The sequence below is a fragment of the Malus sylvestris genome, chromosome 13 (assembly GCF_916048215.2).
Source record: "Malus sylvestris chromosome 13, drMalSylv7.2, whole genome shotgun sequence".
In the NCBI taxonomy this organism is placed as follows: Eukaryota; Viridiplantae; Streptophyta; class Magnoliopsida; order Rosales; family Rosaceae; genus Malus; species Malus sylvestris.
In genome coordinates this window covers 8,733,764-8,752,633 of record NC_062272.1, presented here as the reverse complement: position 1 = coordinate 8,752,633, position 18,870 = coordinate 8,733,764, and the positions used below count along the sequence as shown (strand labels likewise).

General features: G+C 36.6%; 3 protein-coding genes and 4 long non-coding RNA genes across 8 annotated transcripts in view; 3 read left to right on the top strand and 4 right to left on the bottom strand.

The window, feature by feature from the left end:
• Positions 1 to 1,036: 1,036 nt before the first annotated feature.
• Positions 1,037 to 18,870, bottom strand: part of LOC126596857 (uncharacterized) — a 52,459-nt gene continuing 34,625 nt past the window's right edge. Inside the window, exon 6 of the long non-coding RNA XR_007614041.1 lies at positions 1,037 to 1,046. This is a non-coding gene — a long non-coding RNA (uncharacterized LOC126596857). The remainder of the gene's footprint in view (positions 1,047 to 18,870) is intronic.
• LOC126596862 (uncharacterized) lies at positions 2,643 to 3,312 on the bottom strand. The gene is made up of 2 exons (XR_007614046.1): positions 3,207 to 3,312; positions 2,643 to 3,105 (listed from the first exon to the last, which is right to left on the bottom strand). It is a non-coding gene; the product is annotated as an uncharacterized LOC126596862 (long non-coding RNA).
• Positions 2,729 to 5,012, top strand: LOC126596855 (leucine-rich repeat protein 1-like). Its single transcript, XM_050263529.1, has 7 exons — positions 2,729 to 3,082; positions 3,227 to 3,359; positions 3,714 to 3,785; positions 4,095 to 4,238; positions 4,404 to 4,475; positions 4,580 to 4,651; positions 4,746 to 5,012. Exons 1-7 carry the CDS (start codon positions 3,004 to 3,006, stop codon positions 4,825 to 4,827), a joined length of 654 nt encoding a protein of 217 aa, XP_050119486.1. The 5' UTR covers positions 2,729 to 3,003; the 3' UTR covers positions 4,828 to 5,012.
• LOC126596861 (uncharacterized) lies at positions 5,415 to 6,547 on the top strand. The gene is made up of 2 exons (XR_007614045.1): positions 5,415 to 6,134; positions 6,261 to 6,547. It is a non-coding gene; the product is annotated as an uncharacterized LOC126596861 (long non-coding RNA).
• On the bottom strand, positions 6,578 to 11,403 carry LOC126596846 (uncharacterized protein At2g33490-like). Its single transcript, XM_050263501.1, has 11 exons — positions 11,084 to 11,403; positions 10,777 to 10,849; positions 10,457 to 10,531; positions 10,313 to 10,374; positions 10,156 to 10,224; positions 9,938 to 9,966; positions 9,639 to 9,849; positions 9,234 to 9,479; positions 8,608 to 8,661; positions 7,119 to 8,097; positions 6,578 to 6,898 (listed from the first exon to the last, which is right to left on the bottom strand). The coding sequence occupies exons 1-11, from the start codon at positions 11,195 to 11,197 to the stop codon at positions 6,888 to 6,890; spliced, it is 1,923 nt and encodes a 640-aa protein (XP_050119458.1). The 5' UTR covers positions 11,198 to 11,403; the 3' UTR covers positions 6,578 to 6,887.
• On the top strand, positions 11,262 to 11,697 carry LOC126596860 (uncharacterized). The gene is made up of 2 exons (XR_007614044.1): positions 11,262 to 11,325; positions 11,409 to 11,697. It is a non-coding gene; the product is annotated as an uncharacterized LOC126596860 (long non-coding RNA).
• LOC126596848 (pyruvate dehydrogenase E1 component subunit beta-1, mitochondrial) lies at positions 14,283 to 18,777 on the bottom strand. Of its 2 annotated transcripts, none has more exons than XM_050263504.1 (16): positions 18,611 to 18,777; positions 18,397 to 18,532; positions 18,230 to 18,295; positions 17,962 to 18,042; positions 17,841 to 17,867; positions 17,677 to 17,739; positions 17,394 to 17,480; positions 17,046 to 17,171; positions 16,728 to 16,861; positions 16,569 to 16,641; positions 16,385 to 16,450; positions 15,387 to 15,425; positions 15,188 to 15,312; positions 14,992 to 15,106; positions 14,742 to 14,848; positions 14,283 to 14,552 (listed from the first exon to the last, which is right to left on the bottom strand). In XM_050263504.1, the coding sequence occupies exons 2-15, from the start codon at positions 18,445 to 18,447 to the stop codon at positions 14,780 to 14,782; spliced, it is 1,122 nt and encodes a 373-aa protein (XP_050119461.1). In that variant the 5' UTR covers positions 18,448 to 18,532; positions 18,611 to 18,777; the 3' UTR covers positions 14,283 to 14,552; positions 14,742 to 14,779. The 2 variants fall into 2 exon arrangements, with proteins under 2 accessions (XP_050119461.1, XP_050119463.1); XM_050263506.1 differs by having other exon boundaries at positions 18,397 to 18,489; positions 18,601 to 18,772.

The window sequence follows — 18,870 nt, the reverse complement described above, 5'->3', positions numbered from 1 at the left end:
ATATAGAAAGCTTTTTCTGTTTGAAGAAGATTAAGTGGATGGCTTTTTCTGTTACTTTGTTCCACCTTTTTCCAATTCTATGATGGAAGTGATAAAAATAAAGTGGGAGAAGATTTGCGATTTTAAGTGCTTTTGGGTTAAAAAAAAGTGCTTTTGGGTTGGTCAAGTCCCTTCTTTCAAGGAAAATGAGGTATGCATGAATCATGTCTAATCTCTTTTATACAATAAGGTCTTTGCCTTGTCCCACTCCCTATATATTCTATATGGAACCCTACAACACACACATGCACACATGTTGTGGATCAACCAAATGAAATGTAATGGACTCATGAAGATAGAATAAGAACGAAAATTATAGTATGCTCAGAATCTATGTATAGTATCCATAGGAATCTTAAGTTGTTGAATTTTCGATTATTGAATATTTGATAAAAAAAAAATCAACGTTTCAATTTCGATATATATGTACTATATATACTCCAAATCATATACTACAAATTTCTAGGATAAGACTACTAAATTTAGACTAGAAGATGGACCCCTATTTATAATATTACACTAGCCAATCCATTAAAAGACGAGTCTCACATGCATGCCTACTGCAATCACCACACCTTTCTAATAATTCTTAGTCGTATATAGTGGACCTGATGCTCCATATATAATTACTAACTCCAAAACAAATTACTGCCCACTGTGAATCTGTGATCACATAAATGAATCGAAAACTAATCCATGTATATATGAGGTCTTTCTCTAACAGTGGATATTGGCTCAAAACTCAATCATCAATATTGTCATTGTTAGAATAGTTAGCAAGTAGGGTTTTTCTGGGGCCGATCTATGTGTATAACCATTGTTTCAAAGGAAAACTAACGAAAAGTTCAAAAAAACTTCCCTTTTAATGAAAAATCATTTTAAAGGTATAGTAAATAGTACAAGGGAAAAGTATAAATGTGGTTTTTCGTTAAAAGTGAACAGTACTTGGAGTGTTCTGTTAAAACTCCCTTGTTTCAATTATCGTTTCTCTTTTTTTCGGTCACTAACTAGGGCTTCTATAGGATCTACCGTTTTGTATAAAGCAATGTTTTTTGTGTTATGTGGACATTTGCAAGATGTAGTGTTTCATTATGTTGATGTGTTGCATGTGGCCGATTGTTCCAGTTGTTTCAGTGCACCTTTGCTGGAATTCTTTTTCTTTCCTAAGTGTAATTTAGATTAGAGTTATCGTTTTTAATTAAAAGAAATTATGTTGATGTCTTGTCAATATAGTCTTCTCCTTTCATTTCATTTAAATATAATATATATAAGAATCCCAACTTACAAATCAATTTTCATGATTCCTCTTTCTTTTAAGTTGTTTACAGTCACATTATTCTAACACCTTTTGCATACTTGAGAATCGAAACAGCTTCTTCTAGAGTTGAAGATGGATCGAGGTCTTGGTGCAATTTGGTTGACTTTGGTAAAGCTAATGGAACTCAGTTCCTTTAAAAGCAGGCCTCTCAATGCCGAATCTGAGTATAAATATTACATGTTTTTATATTCATCCAAATTTGCAATATATATATATATATATAGTCTCTGTGGTATTCCCGACCACCACAGCTTTCCAAGTTGCATTATTCCCCAATGCTTATATATATGCTGTTTATAATTGTCCCTATCTATGCTTTAACCTCGGGGAATAAAACAAAAACCAAATCAAAATTCAAATTACAAGATTAATACTTGTTTAAACAACAAAAAATAATAATTAAAGTTGTATAGAAAATTAGAAATGGATTAAGTATCAGTTTGTAACAAGTCTCCTGGTGCGGCATTAGTAATCTTAGATTCTTGTTGATATTGATGCAACATATCCTTCAATACAATTATGCACTGCACTACTGTAAACAGTGTTTGTAACTTTATGGGGACATCCCAGCAATTTTGTTGTTTGAGTCCGTCCTACAAGTGTTAAGCCTTTCGTTTGGCTCCGACAGAGGTTCAAAAGATATGTCTGGATCCTCCCACCATCTCTCTTTTCAAAGCTGCCATGCACGCAAACCTCTACCCTAATATTTGTCCATTTTTATCGTCAAGTTTCATACATAAAAAAAAAAAAGAAACAAAATTGAAGACATTGGGAGGGAATGGTCCGAGACTCCGAATGGAACAAAGTCATTTCGGGACACCTTTTTTTCTTATGCCACTTTTGTTATACTACTTTCATTTATTCAATTCAAAATTCAAAAGTTAGAAATAAAGAAAATGTGTTGGAAAAAAAAATATTCTTTAAAATTCATTTTTCATAGAATTTTGTATGTGACAAACATAGATTTATAACATAGTATTACACTATATACGTTTTTGGTTGTGCCACCACAATGGGTCTTCCATAAAATAGGTATCTAACTCATCATACGTTACATTTGAATACAGCTACCACTAGATCAATAGTCTTTTATCATCTTTAGTATAAGCAATATTTTCAAAATTGCATATATATCACTTTTTAGTTCGGAAAGACACTTAGAAATTATGTGACATACAACACTTGATTATAGAAAATTAGAAATAAGTGATCAATTTCGATTGCAAATTGTGGCAAATGGGATAGGACAGAAGATTAGCTCCAAAATAAATCAAAAAAGGAAAAATGAGATGGGCAGATTTGTCTTATTGAGAAAAAGATATTAAGATAGGGGTAATGGACAATACAAGCAAGAATATAAAGTACTACAGAATAAAAACAGGGAAACCCAAACACAGTCCCACGCCATTTAGCTTTGGTAATTACAGTTTTCCTGCACAAGGAGAAGGGCAACAATCTTTTTATGGGCTCTATAAATTCCCCCACCAAATTTTGATTCCTTACTTCTTTGCTTTGGAGAAAGAAGTAAAAACTCACTCTCATACATCAGAACTCTCTCTCTCTCTCTCTCTGAATCTTTTTAGGTCCACTAAGCTCAGGTTTTAAGTTCAACCCCAACTCTCAAATAATAAGCTTCTCTTTTGCAAATGGCGATCTGGGTTTTGCTGTTTCATCTTGTTACTGTTGCCCTTGTTCTACTGTCACCCACAACTGCAAACCTAGAAGGTAAATATGCAAAACAAATTTAACTGTTTAAGTTTAAGTTAATAACTTTCTTAAACACATGTTTTTAGACCATATATTCAGTGTATATATATATTATGTTAACTACTAATTAATGTGTTAATACCTTTGTAATGGAATGATCAGGAGATGCTTTGTTTGCTTTGAGACAAGCAGTGAAGGATCCGAATAGTGTTCTGCAGAGCTGGGATCCGACCTTGGTTGATCCCTGCACTTGGTTTCATGTCACCTGCGACGGCGACAATCGGGTTACTCGACTGTAATCTACTCAATTACTTTTTCTTTTTTTTCATTTATTTGTAACATTTGGTTCAAAACTTTTAATTAATTTTTTTTTTTGCTAAGATATGTTGTGTACTTTTTCTTGTATCTGCTTGTTAGATACTCCAAAGATTTCTTCTTGTTTTGCATTAACTGTGTTGCATTCTTTGCTTTTTCCTTTTCTATTTAAAAAATAATAATAATTATGTTGGTTTGTATTCAAATTAGCATGAACTTGTTAAGCTTAATTTCTTGGTTATTTGAAATTTTTGCTTGGTTGTTGAAACTTTTGTTAGTACTTTAATCATGCAATTACTATATAAATGAATTAGTATAAAATAATGTGTTGCAGAGACCTTGGAAATGCGAACCTGTCGGGCAGTCTTGTACCCGAGTTGGGGAAGCTCGAGCGCCTTCAGTATCTGTGAGTCTCACAATTTTTTTCGGAAATTGCTTTTCTAAAATTTCTTGTTTCTTTGGAAGTGACTGAGTCTGTATGGACTCGGGAGTGTCGACCTGGTGAAGGTTGGATTGATTAATAAAAAGATGAATGCTAGCTGGACTCGCTCAAATAAAAAACTTGATATGAGGTTACTGATCGATGTCACCAACCCCACCAGCCATACAGACAGTCCACCACCGTCGGATCGTGGACCATCATCATGCATCTAGTTTTTGTGACTGATAGAAAGTATTGGTTGGTGTATCTCTTATGTATGTATTAATATTATAGGGAATTGTACATGAACAACTTGATGGGATCTCTACCAAAACAGCTTGGAGGATTGAAGAGCCTTGTGAGCTTGGATCTCTACCACAATAACTTCTCTGGGACCATCCCACCCTCCCTCTCCAACCTCTCCAATCTCAAATTCTTGTAAGCAATAATTCAACGAGGCAATGCCCTGGTCAGTTGCCCAGCGTGCGTTTAGGTTATTCCAATTGTTGATCAACGGCTGGAATATCCACTCTTACGTGGACAACTGCCCGTATCGAAAGATACACCTTTACTTAGTAGCTCATGTCAGTAAGTTCAATGCAGGAGACTGAATGGTAACAGACTGACTGGAAGAATACCTAGAGAGCTTACCAAACTTCAAAGCCTCAAGATACTGTGAGTCATCTCTCTATGCAATCCCCACATTAACCCTTGATTACTTGCCTTCTCTTCTCCCTCTAACCTCATTAGGGTTACATTAAATTAAATGAATTGTGCAGTGATGTATCCAACAACGATTTGTGTGGTACTTTCCCAACCTCAGGCTCCTTCTCCCAGTTATCTGAAGAAAGGTGATTAATTAAAGTCAAAAACTTTGTTTTTCTTTCTTTGTTTGGACATCGGAGGTTAGTGGGGTTTGTGTCTTCATTGTTTGTTTGGATGCAGTTTCAAGAATAACCCAAGATTGGAAGGACCAGAACTGATGGGATTTGTGAGATATGATAGTACCAGAGGAAGCTGCAAATGATGTGAACTACTAGTACAACCAGTCTACTACCACCCAAAAGGCAACAAAAGCTTGCCATTTACCAATTAGGAAATCCCCACTTGTATTTAGATAAATCTATTTTTCTACGGAAAGGGTTTTTGTGTTCCACTAATCAATGTCGTTACTACAACTTAATTACTACATCAAGAGAGTCTTCACACTAATTAAGCACCAATATTCTCCATTCTCCACCCTCCAATCTCCAAGTTTAGGTTCAATTCTTACTTGTTGAAGTGGTTCGGTTTGAGCCTGATTACTTTTGTTGATGGTTATTTTTTACTCGTTTAAAAGTAAAACCGTGTTGATCAAGTTAGTCAGGTTCGGAATTCTCACTCCTACTGATAATTGTGTTAGTCATGTCTAAAATTATCACCCCTATTGTGGCCAAATACAGATCATTCTCAATCAACGATTATCTAAAAAGTGACCAGATAGGGTTTCACTCAATTTACAACTACATAAAAAAAATATTTTTTATATTAGCACCCCATAAAATGATGAATGCACCCCATATTAAAATTTAATATTAAATAACTTATTTACCTCATGATGCAATGACAATTTTGACCTTATTAAGACCTAGTTTGGGAGTGAGGTGCTTAAAAAAAAAGCACCCATGAAAAAAAGCTGTGAGGGTTTTAGGTGTTTGGTAAACTGAAAAAAAATGGCTTATTTTGGAAGCTGCTGTGAGAATAAACTGAAATCAAAGGAAAAAGCTGAAGCTGTTATTTGTAGCTTTGGAAAACTGGCTTTTTTTCAAAGCACACGGAGCTACAGTGCTTCTTTAATGAAAAGATCCACTATTAGACTGCTTTTTTTTCCCAAAAACACTTTTACAAAAAAGTTTACCAAACACTCTGCTGATTTATTTCACAGCCGCTTATTCTCACAGCAGCTTTTTTTCAAAGCACAGCAATACCAAACCAGCCCTAAGTTTTATAAAAATAAATATAAATTTCTAAATACATCCCAAATCACTTTTAACGTGGTGAATGCCGAGCTCTTCGGGAGCTAGTCAACTTGGTATAGCTCATACTTTGATCTCCGATAACTGGATCATCTATTCTTATACCGGATACTAATACTGGGTTACACCTGTTGCTTATGCAGACACTAATACTTGGCAACAGAGATGACATTGAAGAAATGTCAAATAGTAGCTCGATTGTTCTTACAACTGTGCTCAAGCTCGTTGACAAGTATGATCTGTATGGGCAAGTGGCCTATCCTAAGCATCACAAGCAATTAGATGTACCTGACATATATCGTCTAGCTGCAAAACAAAGGTACATACATACTTTATGATACAGGCTTCAATTATGTCATTGAAAATGAGCCTTGGTTGGCTTCACAAGGTCATTTTCAACACTTAAATTTCTAAGAGTAATAATTTACAAGGATTTCTATTGAAGGGAGTTTTCATCAACCCAGCTCTCATGGAACCTTCACAATGAAGCCATTGCTGATGATTTGAAATATTTCGACAAACTAAACGTTCAAATGGTTAGATTCAATCTCTGAAAATTAAAAATGAGTGTTATAAGATTTGATAAATGTGGGATGTATAGAAAATGTGGGGTGTACGTACAAATATAAGGTGTAAATTGAGAATGTATGGTGTGAGGGTATTATGGGAAAGTACGAGGGGTGTATTAAGATAATTTTTAAATGAAAAAACAAATGTGGAGTGTATTAAGTATGTGGAGTTTATTCAACAATTTGTGGGGTGTTAATATAATAAGTATTGATAAGTATTAATTGCTGGGGATGAATTACAAAATTCCTCAGACGATCGAACAAGATTGGCAATTGTATTACAATTTTATGCCATGTGCCCCAATAACACAAAATAACTAGCTACTAAAACTGACAAATTAACAAATTAACGAATATCATCAACAGAGATATATTTACACCTATGCACCTCTACATGTGGAAGAGAAGGCAATCTTTTGAACCTCCCCACAACAGTTTGTTGCCTACTTAGACAACAGTCTGTCGCCTACTTGGAAACAAATGTCGCCCAACGGTGAACTGAATCAATCTCCGCCTGCATTCAACGAATATGCTTCGACTTAGAAACAAGTAAATTCGATGCCGCAAAAAACAGTAAAGAGAAGAACAAGCTGCAAGATAAAGTGATATATATGTATATACATTTAGTCCCCAGAGGTTGCTTTTCAGTCATGGTGTTAGTCTTACTATAAAACAACCTCAGCATTCATATTTAACGCTATAAAAAAGAGAGGGTATACGAACATTCAAATTACCTCTGAATTGAACAGCCCGCGTGACAATCTCAGAGCTGGGTGACGGTGGCTTGGCTGTGTTAGGTAAGGTTATTGGCGTCAAAGGAGGTGAATTGTCTGGCACTTCAGGAATGGGGGAAGCTTCCTGTGGTTCAGTTACATGGAACTCCATCGCTGTATGATCCCTTGTAGGTATAGAGTAACTACGAGCAAGGACCGGAGGAGGTTTGGGCAGAGGAGCTGCTTTCGGTGACACCACTGGTTTATTTGTTGCAGATTGCATTTGTAGTCTGGGCACCAATGGAGCAGAATGACCAACTAGACCCGCAGGTCTTGAAGCCTTGGAGGCTACAGGTGGCCTAGGAAGCTCATGAAGTTCACTTATTTTAGGAGAGGACATAAAAGTAGGCGAAGCATTTGGAGATACTTTAGGTGAAGTTGACAGAGGTTGAGACCCTGGATTTCGCAAAATAGGTCCAGAAAACATTGGGTGATGGTCCGAGGGGACAGGTTTAGAAGCCCAAGGCTTACTTGTCAATGGACCTGAGAATGCTTGCCTTTTTATTTTTTTAAAGTCAGAAGCAACCAGTGGATCCTGCCCCGAAAACAAAACCTGACCTGTGAGAGGAGGGGGTAATCGATGCGGTGCAATATTATTGTTGCTCTCTTTGAGTACTGACTGCACATCTATAAAATTGGTTCCAGCAATTTTCTTCTCTCCCGTCCTTTCATTCCCCGGTTTCAAGGGTGATGAATGCCACAAATTCTGTGTTCGCTCACTTAAAGTTGTCTGTACAGTGGGCACTGCCATACCTGATCTAGTAGAAACTGGACTCTTATCAATTGGTGTCGGTAGTACATATGAGTGGAACTTCCGTGAAAATGATGTTTGCCTATGTCTCATTTTTTCGGATCGACCTAAATTAGTTTCAGGAAACAGCGGAGCTGATTGGCTGACTCCTCTACCCTTAAATGAAAACGAATTCCTGCGGAGTCTGTCCTGGAAATAGGCAAAATGATGCGAGACATGTAAGCTACAACAAATTAGAAACGTGATGCATTTTCAAGATAAATTAATAAATAAATAAATAAAAAGTCATCCACATCGGAATTTAGCATAGTAAAATGTTAACAGGTTCTACAACTGCATGATGGGAGATGGACAGTGTTGTACATTCGGCATGTGACGGGCAGACGTGAAAACATGCAAGAACCAATCCAGTCAACAACTAAACTAGCATTAGGAGATTACTGTAGACTTAAGTTGTTTAACCAAGACACTGTTTGATTAGATAAAATACATGGACCTCTAAAACTAGTTATCCGTACAGAGATACCACTGCAGGGATTTACCTTCATGCAATCAATCAAAAGGATAGGACAGAGAGATTGATTCCAAGTACAGTTTTATTTTTTACTAGGCCAACTTACAAGGTGAAGACCAGAATGTGCATTACATAAACCTGCAATATTTGTGAACAGATGAATTGATAACAGAGCAGATGTTTACCTTGAGAGCTTCCACCTGCGGTAATCTGGGAAAGGTAATGTCTGCCTGATCCAACTGCATTACAGATAAGTTTCATGTCAAAATAACATAATAATCATGACAAAATGTTTCAGAAAGAAATTTGAAAGTAGAACATGACAACAAGGTCACTACGTCCACAATAATAACTGCCAAATTGGGTTGGGAGTGAGATCTTTCTATCTTACACCAATAGAAGCATTCACCATGACAAAAGACCAAAAAGAAAAATCAAACTCTGGTTATTCTTTGTACCCTTTCCTTCCATATTCAACTGGATCATACACCATTATTTGCACGAATATATTTTGTAAAACTGCCTATGAAATCACTGTTTTGCACACAATATATAAGACCAAACTTTTGCACAATATACTTTAACAGTCCATGAGATATATAATTTTCCCTTCTTTTAGTTTCACATTAGTTTTAGTGGTTAAGAGATTCTACACACTTCGGTGAATACGACAGAGATATATGTCCGTGTCTTGCTTTTGAGTTGTATGCATGTACAGCTGGTTCTACCAGCTCTATTTTGTATTCTATTTTAAATGCCTTTCAAGGGAGCAAATGCGGTTTATCATAAGTAAATTCCACTGAAGTAATACCTCCATTGAGTTTCTTGAAGTAGAAACATCTTGATCTTGGTCCTGTTGTCCAAAGTCAAAGCTCAATTCTCCATCATCATTCACATCGATGCTATCATCGTCATCATTCTCATCGTCATCGTTGTCACCATCCCCTTCATCATGTAGCCCATGGAACTCGTAATCAATATGCTTCTTCTCAGTTACCAGTTTCACATGTGGCTCTACTGACTCAACAGACCTAAGTGCTTTCTTGAAGAAGGACAACTGTTTCAAGAGGAAAATAAAAGGAGTATGAACAGTTTAACGATGATGAACAACAATAAAACATGCAACAACCAACAACAACAACAAAGCCTTTTCCCACTAAGTGGGGTCAGCTGTATGAATCCTATAACAACAATAAAACATGGAAGAAAAAAAAACCTGAGCAGCATGATGGCGAGCTGCCTGCGTGAGAAGACTACGAGATTGTCCTTGCTTCAGAGATTTCAACCGGAAAACAAATAATGTAGCCTCCTCATCATATTCATCGCGAGCCACTTGTATTTGCTGCATAGAAAAGCTCTCTCTCTTCCCACCACCTCTTGACCTCCCTTTTTCTTTGTATCTCTTTATCATAAAATCATATACATCTCTGTAGATCATGAGCCATATGAGAAGACATTCGTCTAAAATCAGATATGCAAATGTAATCGTTCACAAACATATAGTGTTTGGAATACCTTTTTTCATCACATTGTTGCTTCATCTCCTGCATCAACATGAAAGAACAAACATCACATTAACATTACGCAATAATATGTGCACACAAAAGCAATAACCCGTGTAAAATTGTTAATTAAACATAGATTGGAAACACTTGTGCAGAATTTGTGCTTGAGAAATGCGTACACAACACTTCCTATGAGCTTATCAAATGACCGAGTCCAAGCAAACGCACCTCAACTGTTTGAAGTTCATTCAGAAGAGATTCTGATGGAACTGCAATTGTCTGGAATATATGAGAGCGCTGCAGCATGCACAACAATGAATATATTAGTAAAGCAAACTCAATGAAAGGTTTCTCAAAATTATTTACATAAACGATAAAGCCTCACATAGCTATCAACGAGTTTATGGAGTTCATATTGCAGTTTCCCTAGCTTCAGCAGAACTGAACCTGCAAGAGAAATGACAGGTAAAAAAAGGGTTAGTTACGTTTCCTCAAATTTATATAATGCCACACAAAGTTTTGATCTTACCACTTTCTTCATCATCATTTAGTGCAGTTTTCTGAAGAAGACAAGAACCCATTTCCCGCAGCGACTCCGAAAACTCTATAAACAAATTTGAAATGTATAAGAATACTATTCTTGAAATTAGCATTATAAGAGTCAAATTTAGAAACTCAATTAGAAGAATGTAGACACAATAATTATCAGCTAAAACTAATAAATGACTCAGTTTTCATATAGAATACAGTTGATGTGGTTTATACAAGAATACAATGCATACAAATAAGTTAAAAAATAACTAACTTTATATCAAAACAAATAGAAAAAAAAAAAGGAAATTGAAATACCATAAGCGCTATTAGCCGTGGCGGCAGCGGCAGAAAGTAAGCTGTCATAGCAGTCCCTCATATCGTGCATATCCTGCAATCAAAAACCCAATTTTCAGCAACCAATGTCAGATTACGTCAACCCTCAGATCCACCACCAACTCTCAAACCCTAATTAACCAATTCTGCCCTTTTTCCAAACCATAGAATTCCATATTCGATGAAATTTGGGGGGGTTTACGCGTCGATCGTCTTAAAGTCGGAAGCTTTGGTTTTGGGTCGTCGTAAAATAGCCACGCAAAGAAAGAGGAGGAGGACCACGGCGTACCTGAGAGGCCTGGGCGAGCTCGTCCAATTGCGGCAGCGGCCGGAGATCTCTCCGGTCCTTGGCATCGTGCTTGTGAAGTGCGAAACCTCGCAGCCTTCTGAGAGAGGTTTTCATTTGCCCTTCCTCACCTCTCTGCGTCAATTCACGGATTTAAAACCCGTACTACCCCAAAAAGCTTTTCAAAAAGCTCTGTGCTTTTCTTGCAAGTGCTTTTTCTGTGAATTCAATTCTACAACCGATGGGTTTTTCTTGCAAGCGCTTTTTCTGTGAATTCAATTCTAAAACCGATGGGAAGAAGAAGAAGAAGAAGAAGAAGAAGAAGAAGAAAGAAGAAGATGAAGGCCAAAATGTTGATCTGGCAAGTTCATAAATACACTTGAGGATTGTAATTGGGTTATGATTAATTTAATTAAATGTGAAAATTAGAATATTTTGTTGGTCAATTCATGAAATTAGACCAACGGAAAGAAGGAAAAAGTTGGTCAATTTGTAGAGAGCAATTAGAGGGGGCGGTAATTTAACTGCTAATCCGAAAATTAAGCTAGGTTGACCGCCTTTTAATTGACTCGTCATATTAACAGAAGAATTAATCAAACCGGCATGGAATTTTGGTACGGCAACGTCCAATTATTAATGCATCACGGTATATGAACACTCACTCTTTTTACGGCAATTTAAGTTTTAGCTAAGTTGATCAGAATATTTTAAATTAATATCAATGGTATTAAAAACATGTATAAGTAATTGTATTAAGCTACCAACACTATAATATAGCGGTATGTGACGTAATTTTCATATTTTTTTAGTTTCTCACATACCCTTATTTACTCTGATCATGAATTTATTAAATTAGACAAAAACAATAGACATGATTAAATAAGGGTGTGTAGAAAGGGAAGAAGGGTGTGTATCATTTTTTATAGTATTTATTTGCGCTTGTTGGTGATATGTTTCAGATTCGACTCACATTAGTAGCAAGTTCGATAAATATAATGATATCTTGACTTAACATAAATTCTCAAACCCTAGAATGGAATACAAATGTTATCTCACATATTGGGAGTTGCTAAGAAAAACATGAATTTATTTGTAACAATTTTCTTGATGAGGGTAAAATATTGTGCGTGTTTGAAAGCTAACCGAATAGCGGTGTCAAAGGTGCTGGGGGTCACTCCGTGTGACCCCGCTAGCGAGTCGAGGACGAAAAGCCAAATGGAAAGGAATCGGTGGTCGAATTTGGAAATACAGACAAAGACCTTGCTTCGGTCAACTGTTATATACACACACATACATACATACATACATATACATATATATATACATATATATATATATATGTATGTATGTATGTGTGCGCGCGTGTTTCATAAGGGGCAAGTCTCAAGTCTCTTGACCATCTCATCATTCCATGCATGGTTTTGACGACGTGCTAAAAATTCTCCAGTCATGATGTTGATGCCATGCACCTTCATACGAAACAACAAAATCAATCATTATTTGTTGGGTTTTTTTTTTTTTTTTTTTTTTGAGGCTATGTAGTGCTAGGGAGATAATTGAGTTGTGAATCACCCATATATATATATATACGCGTCCGTGAAAATTATTTTTAAACAGCAAGTCTCAAGGTCGACTTTCATCATGGGTGACAAGTTCGATATATCTAATTTTAGTGATCTAGCTCAAAATTTTTATATCATTGTCAATCTATCAAAAGAGTAATGTTAGGTCGACTAACCTTTTAGACCAAATCTGTAAATCATGTAATGTGTCACTAATAAGAAATAAGTTTGTTAATCAACACTTAAGTAATAATCCAATTATCAATAATCACGTCGTATAATTTATAAAATTTAGTTTAGACAATTAGTTTACCTAATCTTACACATTAAATTTAGTAGTTGGTGTGTACTTAGTAGGCTACATCTCCTCCACACTGTTTTGGTAGGAATTCTGGGTCCAATTGAAAATTAATCATCACATGCTTTATAGACAAACGAAAAACTAGCCTTGACGAAATTCATTTGCAGTCTTGCAGAGCAGCTGGGAAGGAAGCTTTCAGGTACAGAAAGTCATCGTATAAATTTAATAAAGCAAATTAAGACATTTCACTTTTTCAAACCTATAAATCACGTAACGTCTTTCCGCGTGATAGATTTTCTCCCCTATCGAGAATATTTCTCACTTTTTTGTGCGAAGTTTTCACTTTTTATCTTTGCTTAACATCCCAATATGTTCTGTTCTTCTTACCCGCTGGTATCCCTTCTCCTTATCCATCCATATTATTGATTTTCAGCCATGCATCGGTGTTTCCACCAGATTAAATGGAAAGATTCAATGGACGGTAGGTGGAGTAGCCACCGCAAAGAATTGGTGGGTGTGGGAGAGGTGGGGGAACACACTGAGAATATCAGGGGAAAAAAACAGTCGGGAGGGAGACAGACCCAACAAATACAGGGAGGAGACGCCAGAAGGCAAGAGAACAGTCGGGAAATGGGTTTGATGAGTTTTTCTTTTTCCAGTTTATTTATGTTTATAATTTATGAGGGTAAACTAGAGAGTTTAGGTAACAAAATATTAAAGTTGGGTTTAGAGGATGGAAAATTGGGTCCAAATAAAATTTCTCTAGAGAGAATCTTTAGACTGTTTCTTTTGGATCTAACAACCAAATTCAATACATACAAATAGACCTTACTTAGTAGCACTACGGTCTAGTAGCATTTTTCTTTACTTGTAAATGAGAGATCTTAGGTTCGATTCTCGCCAAAGATAAATTTGAACCACATTGAGACTAAGTCCACCCACTCTCCCTTAGTATAGATAATATCGTTTGTTCAAATAAAAAAAATTCAAACAGACATCTTTATATTTGACAGTGATGCATCAGAAAAAAGCTAAAATATAGGTGTTATTGTTTAAATAGTGTGATCTTAGTTTACTCTAATTATACTAGTCCGACTACGGAACGGACATCGTGCACAGAATTTCTGCTAAATCTATAGCCATTGGCCTCGTGTTTCTACAAAAAATTCAATCATAATAGCTGCACGATTAACTTCAAAATTCAAATATTTCCTTCTCCTTTCTAATATTTTTTATCCAATTGATTCGTTTCGGTTCTAACAATCATAAATCTCTGCAGTGTACATCGATCACGCTTAGTTAACTGAAATTCACCAATTGGGACCAAAACCACTGGAAGGAAGGAAAAGACTGAAGCAGCAGCCATTGACGTTTCCGGAAATCAAGTACATGAAACCCAGAAAAATGGCTTCCAAAACACAAAAGGTTTAATGCGGACAGCGAAAAATAATAAACAACACAAGTCAAAAAATTTCTCGCCCTTGTCAACGTTCTCCCAAGTTATTTGACAAGCAGTTCTTCCCCGCACGGGATGATCTACCAGTTATTTGACAAGCAGTTCCTCCCAACAATCGATGAGGAGAGAAATAATGTACAATTTCTATAACTCCTGAAAGAAAAAATAAACAACAAACTCACACACATAAGAAACTGGCATAAACTAAAATGTCAAAAGGTTCTTTGAATCATAGCATAACCTAAAACGTAAGTGAAGAACGTCGGTAAAGATATGTAGCGCAGATAGAGTACCATGTGGCATCAAATCATTCTATGAAACATAAAATAACTTATAACTAACCTCAATCCAGAGAAATTTCTGCATTGAAGTGGTAAAAATTAAGCACTTGCAGCCAATGAGGAAGATTTGTAGCACGCTCTCTTTGCTGCACGCACAATATCTTCGACCTGTAAAAACAGTTAACCAAGATGTTATTGGCATACCAACCTATAGCCGAGTTAATGGGAAGAAGCCAGCAACTGAATAACTTTTACTGACCAACTACAAGGCACTTACTGACCAAACAATAAAAATCTGAAGGGAAACTCACCTGAGGAACAGCCAATCGCTCCAAATTGGCTGCATAAGGCATGGGAACATCAGCCCCAGAAATTCTCTCAACCGGTGCATCAAGATAACCAAAGCTATCCTCAACAACAGATGCGCTGTTAAGAAGTAAACAATGTTAGCATAAGTGGTGTCTGAAAACCACTCAGCAGGGAACATTTAAGAGTAAAGAGAAAGACCAGATTTCAGCGCCGACACCATGCTGAGGAAACCCTTCTTCAACCGTCACCAGTCTGTTGGTTTTCCTGACTGAATCATTGATGGTTTTCCTATCGAGAGGACGAATTGACCTCAAATTTATGACCTACAACATCACAAATGGTCAAACCGTCTCTATTACTAAAGTACTAACAAGATTGTGCTGTTACACAAATTTACCTCAGCACTGATTCCTTCCTTAGCGAGTATCTCAGCAGCCTGAATACCAAATAACAGAATAAATCCACTATTATAATGAAGGGAGAGAGATTCTGATTGAAATCCAAAGACTATAAACAACAATTTTGCAAAAGTGGCTAGAGAAAATACACTTTATAAGATCCTTCTTAGGCCAGTGTTTTTTTTTCTTGGTCCGTGCCAAAGAAAATGTAAAATAAAAGGAAAGTGCGGGACAAAATAAGATCCCCATTATTCAGAAATTAATGGCAATAGTATTTCAAAATATGAGAAATAGGCAGGCAAAAAACTAATGCAATGATGACCAAAATTAACCAACATACCCAACAACTTGACCAATACAAAAACAAAGTTTTCACAGTTAACTCAAACAATCCAGTGACCCAGGACAATTGCACATTGATAAAGTTGCTCCAACTTAGGTTAGAAAACAAGTATTCTCTTTGGAAGCCCAAGCATGAGATCATAGGGCCAACCCTAAAGCTAAAGCCTTTTGGGTCTAGAGAAAAGGTATGGATAGTTGCGCAGAGTCAAAATCAAGGTTTATTGAGAGTATAATCAAGTGTTTAGTTAATTGGGTCTTAGGACAATGCACTGCATTTAAAATTTGAGTGGTTCTTTGTACACCCAATTTTTATCTTTGGACACCCCATCTTCTTCTCTTTTCTTCCAAATTCTTCTCCTCTTCCCCGTTTGTCTAGAGATTACAGCAACCACAACCTGCTTTGTTCTCTAAATATCCTATTTCTTCAAATTTCTATCATTATAAGCCCACCATACGTATATCCTTATCACCCACCCCTACTCTGACCCGCATCACATAGTCACAGCAGCAGATAAGCCATTATTCTCAAAGCCATGATCAAGTTTCCATGCAAGTCCCATTTCAATTTTTTCCATCAGGGTATCAAGTACCAATGAGCATGCATTTGTCATATGTCAATCCATCCAGGCAGCAGGGGGAGGCATAGTAAACAAACCTGTAGAGAATAGCCAACCATTTTCGAAAAAGCTGTAATAGTGACATCCTTTCCTTCTCTCTCAATCTGTGTTTTATTATATAATAAGTAGAAGGCAATCATCAATGATAGATAACATAAAAGTTGGAAATCTGGTTGGAATTAACAATCATTTTCCTATAGAATTCCATTAGCTGATGATCACCTTAGCTTTTCCAATTGGGAGGCAAAAACTGGAATCAAGAACTTCAGCTGAAACAGGAAATGACTCACCATATCTGAAACAGAAAATTACATCAAGACCATAACGTTTTACTTGATAACAAACATAAGCATCACAATATCCTTGCAGTGGATTACTTACAACAACTCATTTTCAAGGAAAACAACAGGATCAGGGTCCCTAATGGCAGCTTTTAAGAGTCCACGAGCATCTTCAGATGAATAAGGAGTCAAAACTTTCAACCCAGGGCAGGCTGCATACCATGCTGCATAACACTAGACCAACAAGCATATCATAAAATTGTCAAAATTCATTCGCTACTCACATAGAATTGAAGGCTACATATGCTGTGGATGTGGGTAAATGGTAGATCAGGAATAAACAAAAGGTAACATATGAAAGATTGCAATGTAACAAAGTAGTAAAGAGACTTGAAAGAAAGGGTGTGGGGAACAATACTTGAGAATGCTGGGCACCAACACCAGCAGCCGCACCATTTGGTCCTCTGAAAACAATGGGCACATTTATTTGGCCAGCAGACATATAATTTGATTTTGCAGCAGAATTGATGATGTGGTCGATTGCCTGCAATAAACACCAGAACAGAATCCTTTAATGAAAAATAAATTGGACCAACTGATCTAGAAGGATGATAAGAATCTTTCAGTTAGCATTTAGATGGCAGTAGCTTCAGAGAATCGGAAAGAATATTCAGTGTCAAGACATCAACTATTAGTTATAACATTAAAACTGCGGTATAAAAGTCATAACAGAAAAAAGAAAAAGAAAAAAAAAAATCCTCCAAACCTGCATTGAGAAGTTAAAGGTCATGAACTCTATAACAGGTCTCAAACCATAGTAAGCAGCACCAACTCCAATCCCAGTAAACCCAGCCTGCAAAAAAAAATCCAAATAAATAAGGTCAGCCAGCCACTATCAACTACTATCACTAATGTATATAAACGAATTGGCCCACATAGCCTCAAATTTAGGAGACGAGGAGATAAAAGGGAAGAACATTTATGATGTTACTGAAACACGGAAGTAAACAAAAGAGAAGTAGCACGGCACGTCAAGTAATAGGACTAACCTCTGTGATTGGGGTATCAAGAACCCTGTCAGGACCATACTTGTCCAGAAGTCCTTTCGTTATCTATATACAATGGAGACCAAAGGGCAACTGTTAAAGACATCAATGTTCACATGGGTTCTTGATAAAATGAAAAAAATGAAGTTTCAGCAAATAATTCTAACCTTGTAAGCACCTTGATATTCCCCAACCTGCATAACAGAAAGAGCAACGATCAATGTTACGAAAATAAATTCTGTTGGTTTCTCAAATCACAAAAAATACAACCTACCCATGCATCCTCACCTCTTCACCCATCAAAAACACTTTTGGGTCCGCGGACATTTCCTCATCGAGCGCAGAGTTCAGAGCATCCCTCACTGTCATCTGTGTGCATAATTTCATTGTCAAAAAATATTATGTGCCTCTGGAATTCACAATATTCCACTGAGAACAGATACGGATATGAAAATAGCATGATTGCAACAAACATGTAGAGAAAACCAATCCCCAAAAACTGGGAGTCTAATAATACAAACAATACGAACAAGTGGAATTCCAGAACCAACATTACCTCTTTCGCAGAAGATGCGAAACCCCTCAATGCCGAAGCGGCGGGGCGGATCCTCTGCCCCAAAATCTGAATCATCACAAATATTAGCCAATAACTCACATAAAAAATAAATTAATCAATTGTTTTACAAAACTAAAATCGTAAATTGCAGAAGTATTAGGGTGTACCATAGCTAACGAGCTTCCAGCTCCCACTTTCTGCCTTAAAATCCCCAACATCTTCGTTTCTTTCCCAAAAAATCACACTGAACGCCAATTTCAGTGAAAGCACTGAGAAAGATGAGGAGGAAGAACAAACGATTTACTGGAAATATGGAAATAAAAAAAATCAGATCAAAATTCATACGGAAACAAATCGTAGGGATTTGGGAGGAGGGCGAACCTGTTTGGCGATTGGAGCGCGGATCGGATCGGCGACGCGATGTGTAAAAAATGAGCGTTGAGGGAGCAGCGGAGCAGCAGCAGCAGCGACCACTTTCTTTCAATTACCTAATATTCTCTATTTTTTTACTTTTTATTTCTCTGATTTTTTATTTTTTTATTATTCGGGAATTCAACCAAGTACTGCGGGTTTTAATATTGTGAGGGAGGGATAGTGCAATTTATTTGATTTTCCTTGCTGGCACCAAAATTAATTTTAAA

Bases quoted from the DNA above. Each gene is read 5' to 3' on its own strand.
- LOC126596846 (XM_050263501.1), bottom strand. From the start codon at position 11,197: ATGAAAACCTCTCTCAGAAGGCTGCGAGGTTTCGCACTTCACAAGCAC. The intron at 10,850-11,083 runs GTACGCCGTGGT...TTTTGATTGCAG, and splicing joins AGCTCGCCCAGGCCTCTCAG to GATATGCACGATATGAGGGA. The intron at 8,662-9,233 runs GTATTACTTCAG...TCTGTAATGCAG, and splicing joins CTTCAAGAAACTCAATGGAG to TTGGATCAGGCAGACATTAC.
- LOC126596848 (XM_050263504.1), bottom strand. From the start codon at position 18,447: ATGTTGGGGATTTTAAGGCAGAAAGTGGGAGCTGGAAGCTCGTTAGCT. The intron at 18,043-18,229 runs GTAATGTTGGTT...TTATGCACACAG, and splicing joins TCGCATCTTCTGCGAAAGAG to ATGACAGTGAGGGATGCTCT. The intron at 16,862-17,045 runs GTATTGTTCCCC...TTGTTGGTCTAG, and splicing joins TTGGTGCCCAGCATTCTCAA to TGTTATGCAGCATGGTATGC.
- LOC126596855 (XM_050263529.1), top strand. From the start codon at position 3,004: ATGGCGATCTGGGTTTTGCTGTTTCATCTTGTTACTGTTGCCCTTGTT. The intron at 3,083-3,226 runs GTAAATATGCAA...TGGAATGATCAG, and splicing joins CACAACTGCAAACCTAGAAG to GAGATGCTTTGTTTGCTTTG. The intron at 3,360-3,713 runs GTAATCTACTCA...AATGTGTTGCAG, and splicing joins GACAATCGGGTTACTCGACT to AGACCTTGGAAATGCGAACC.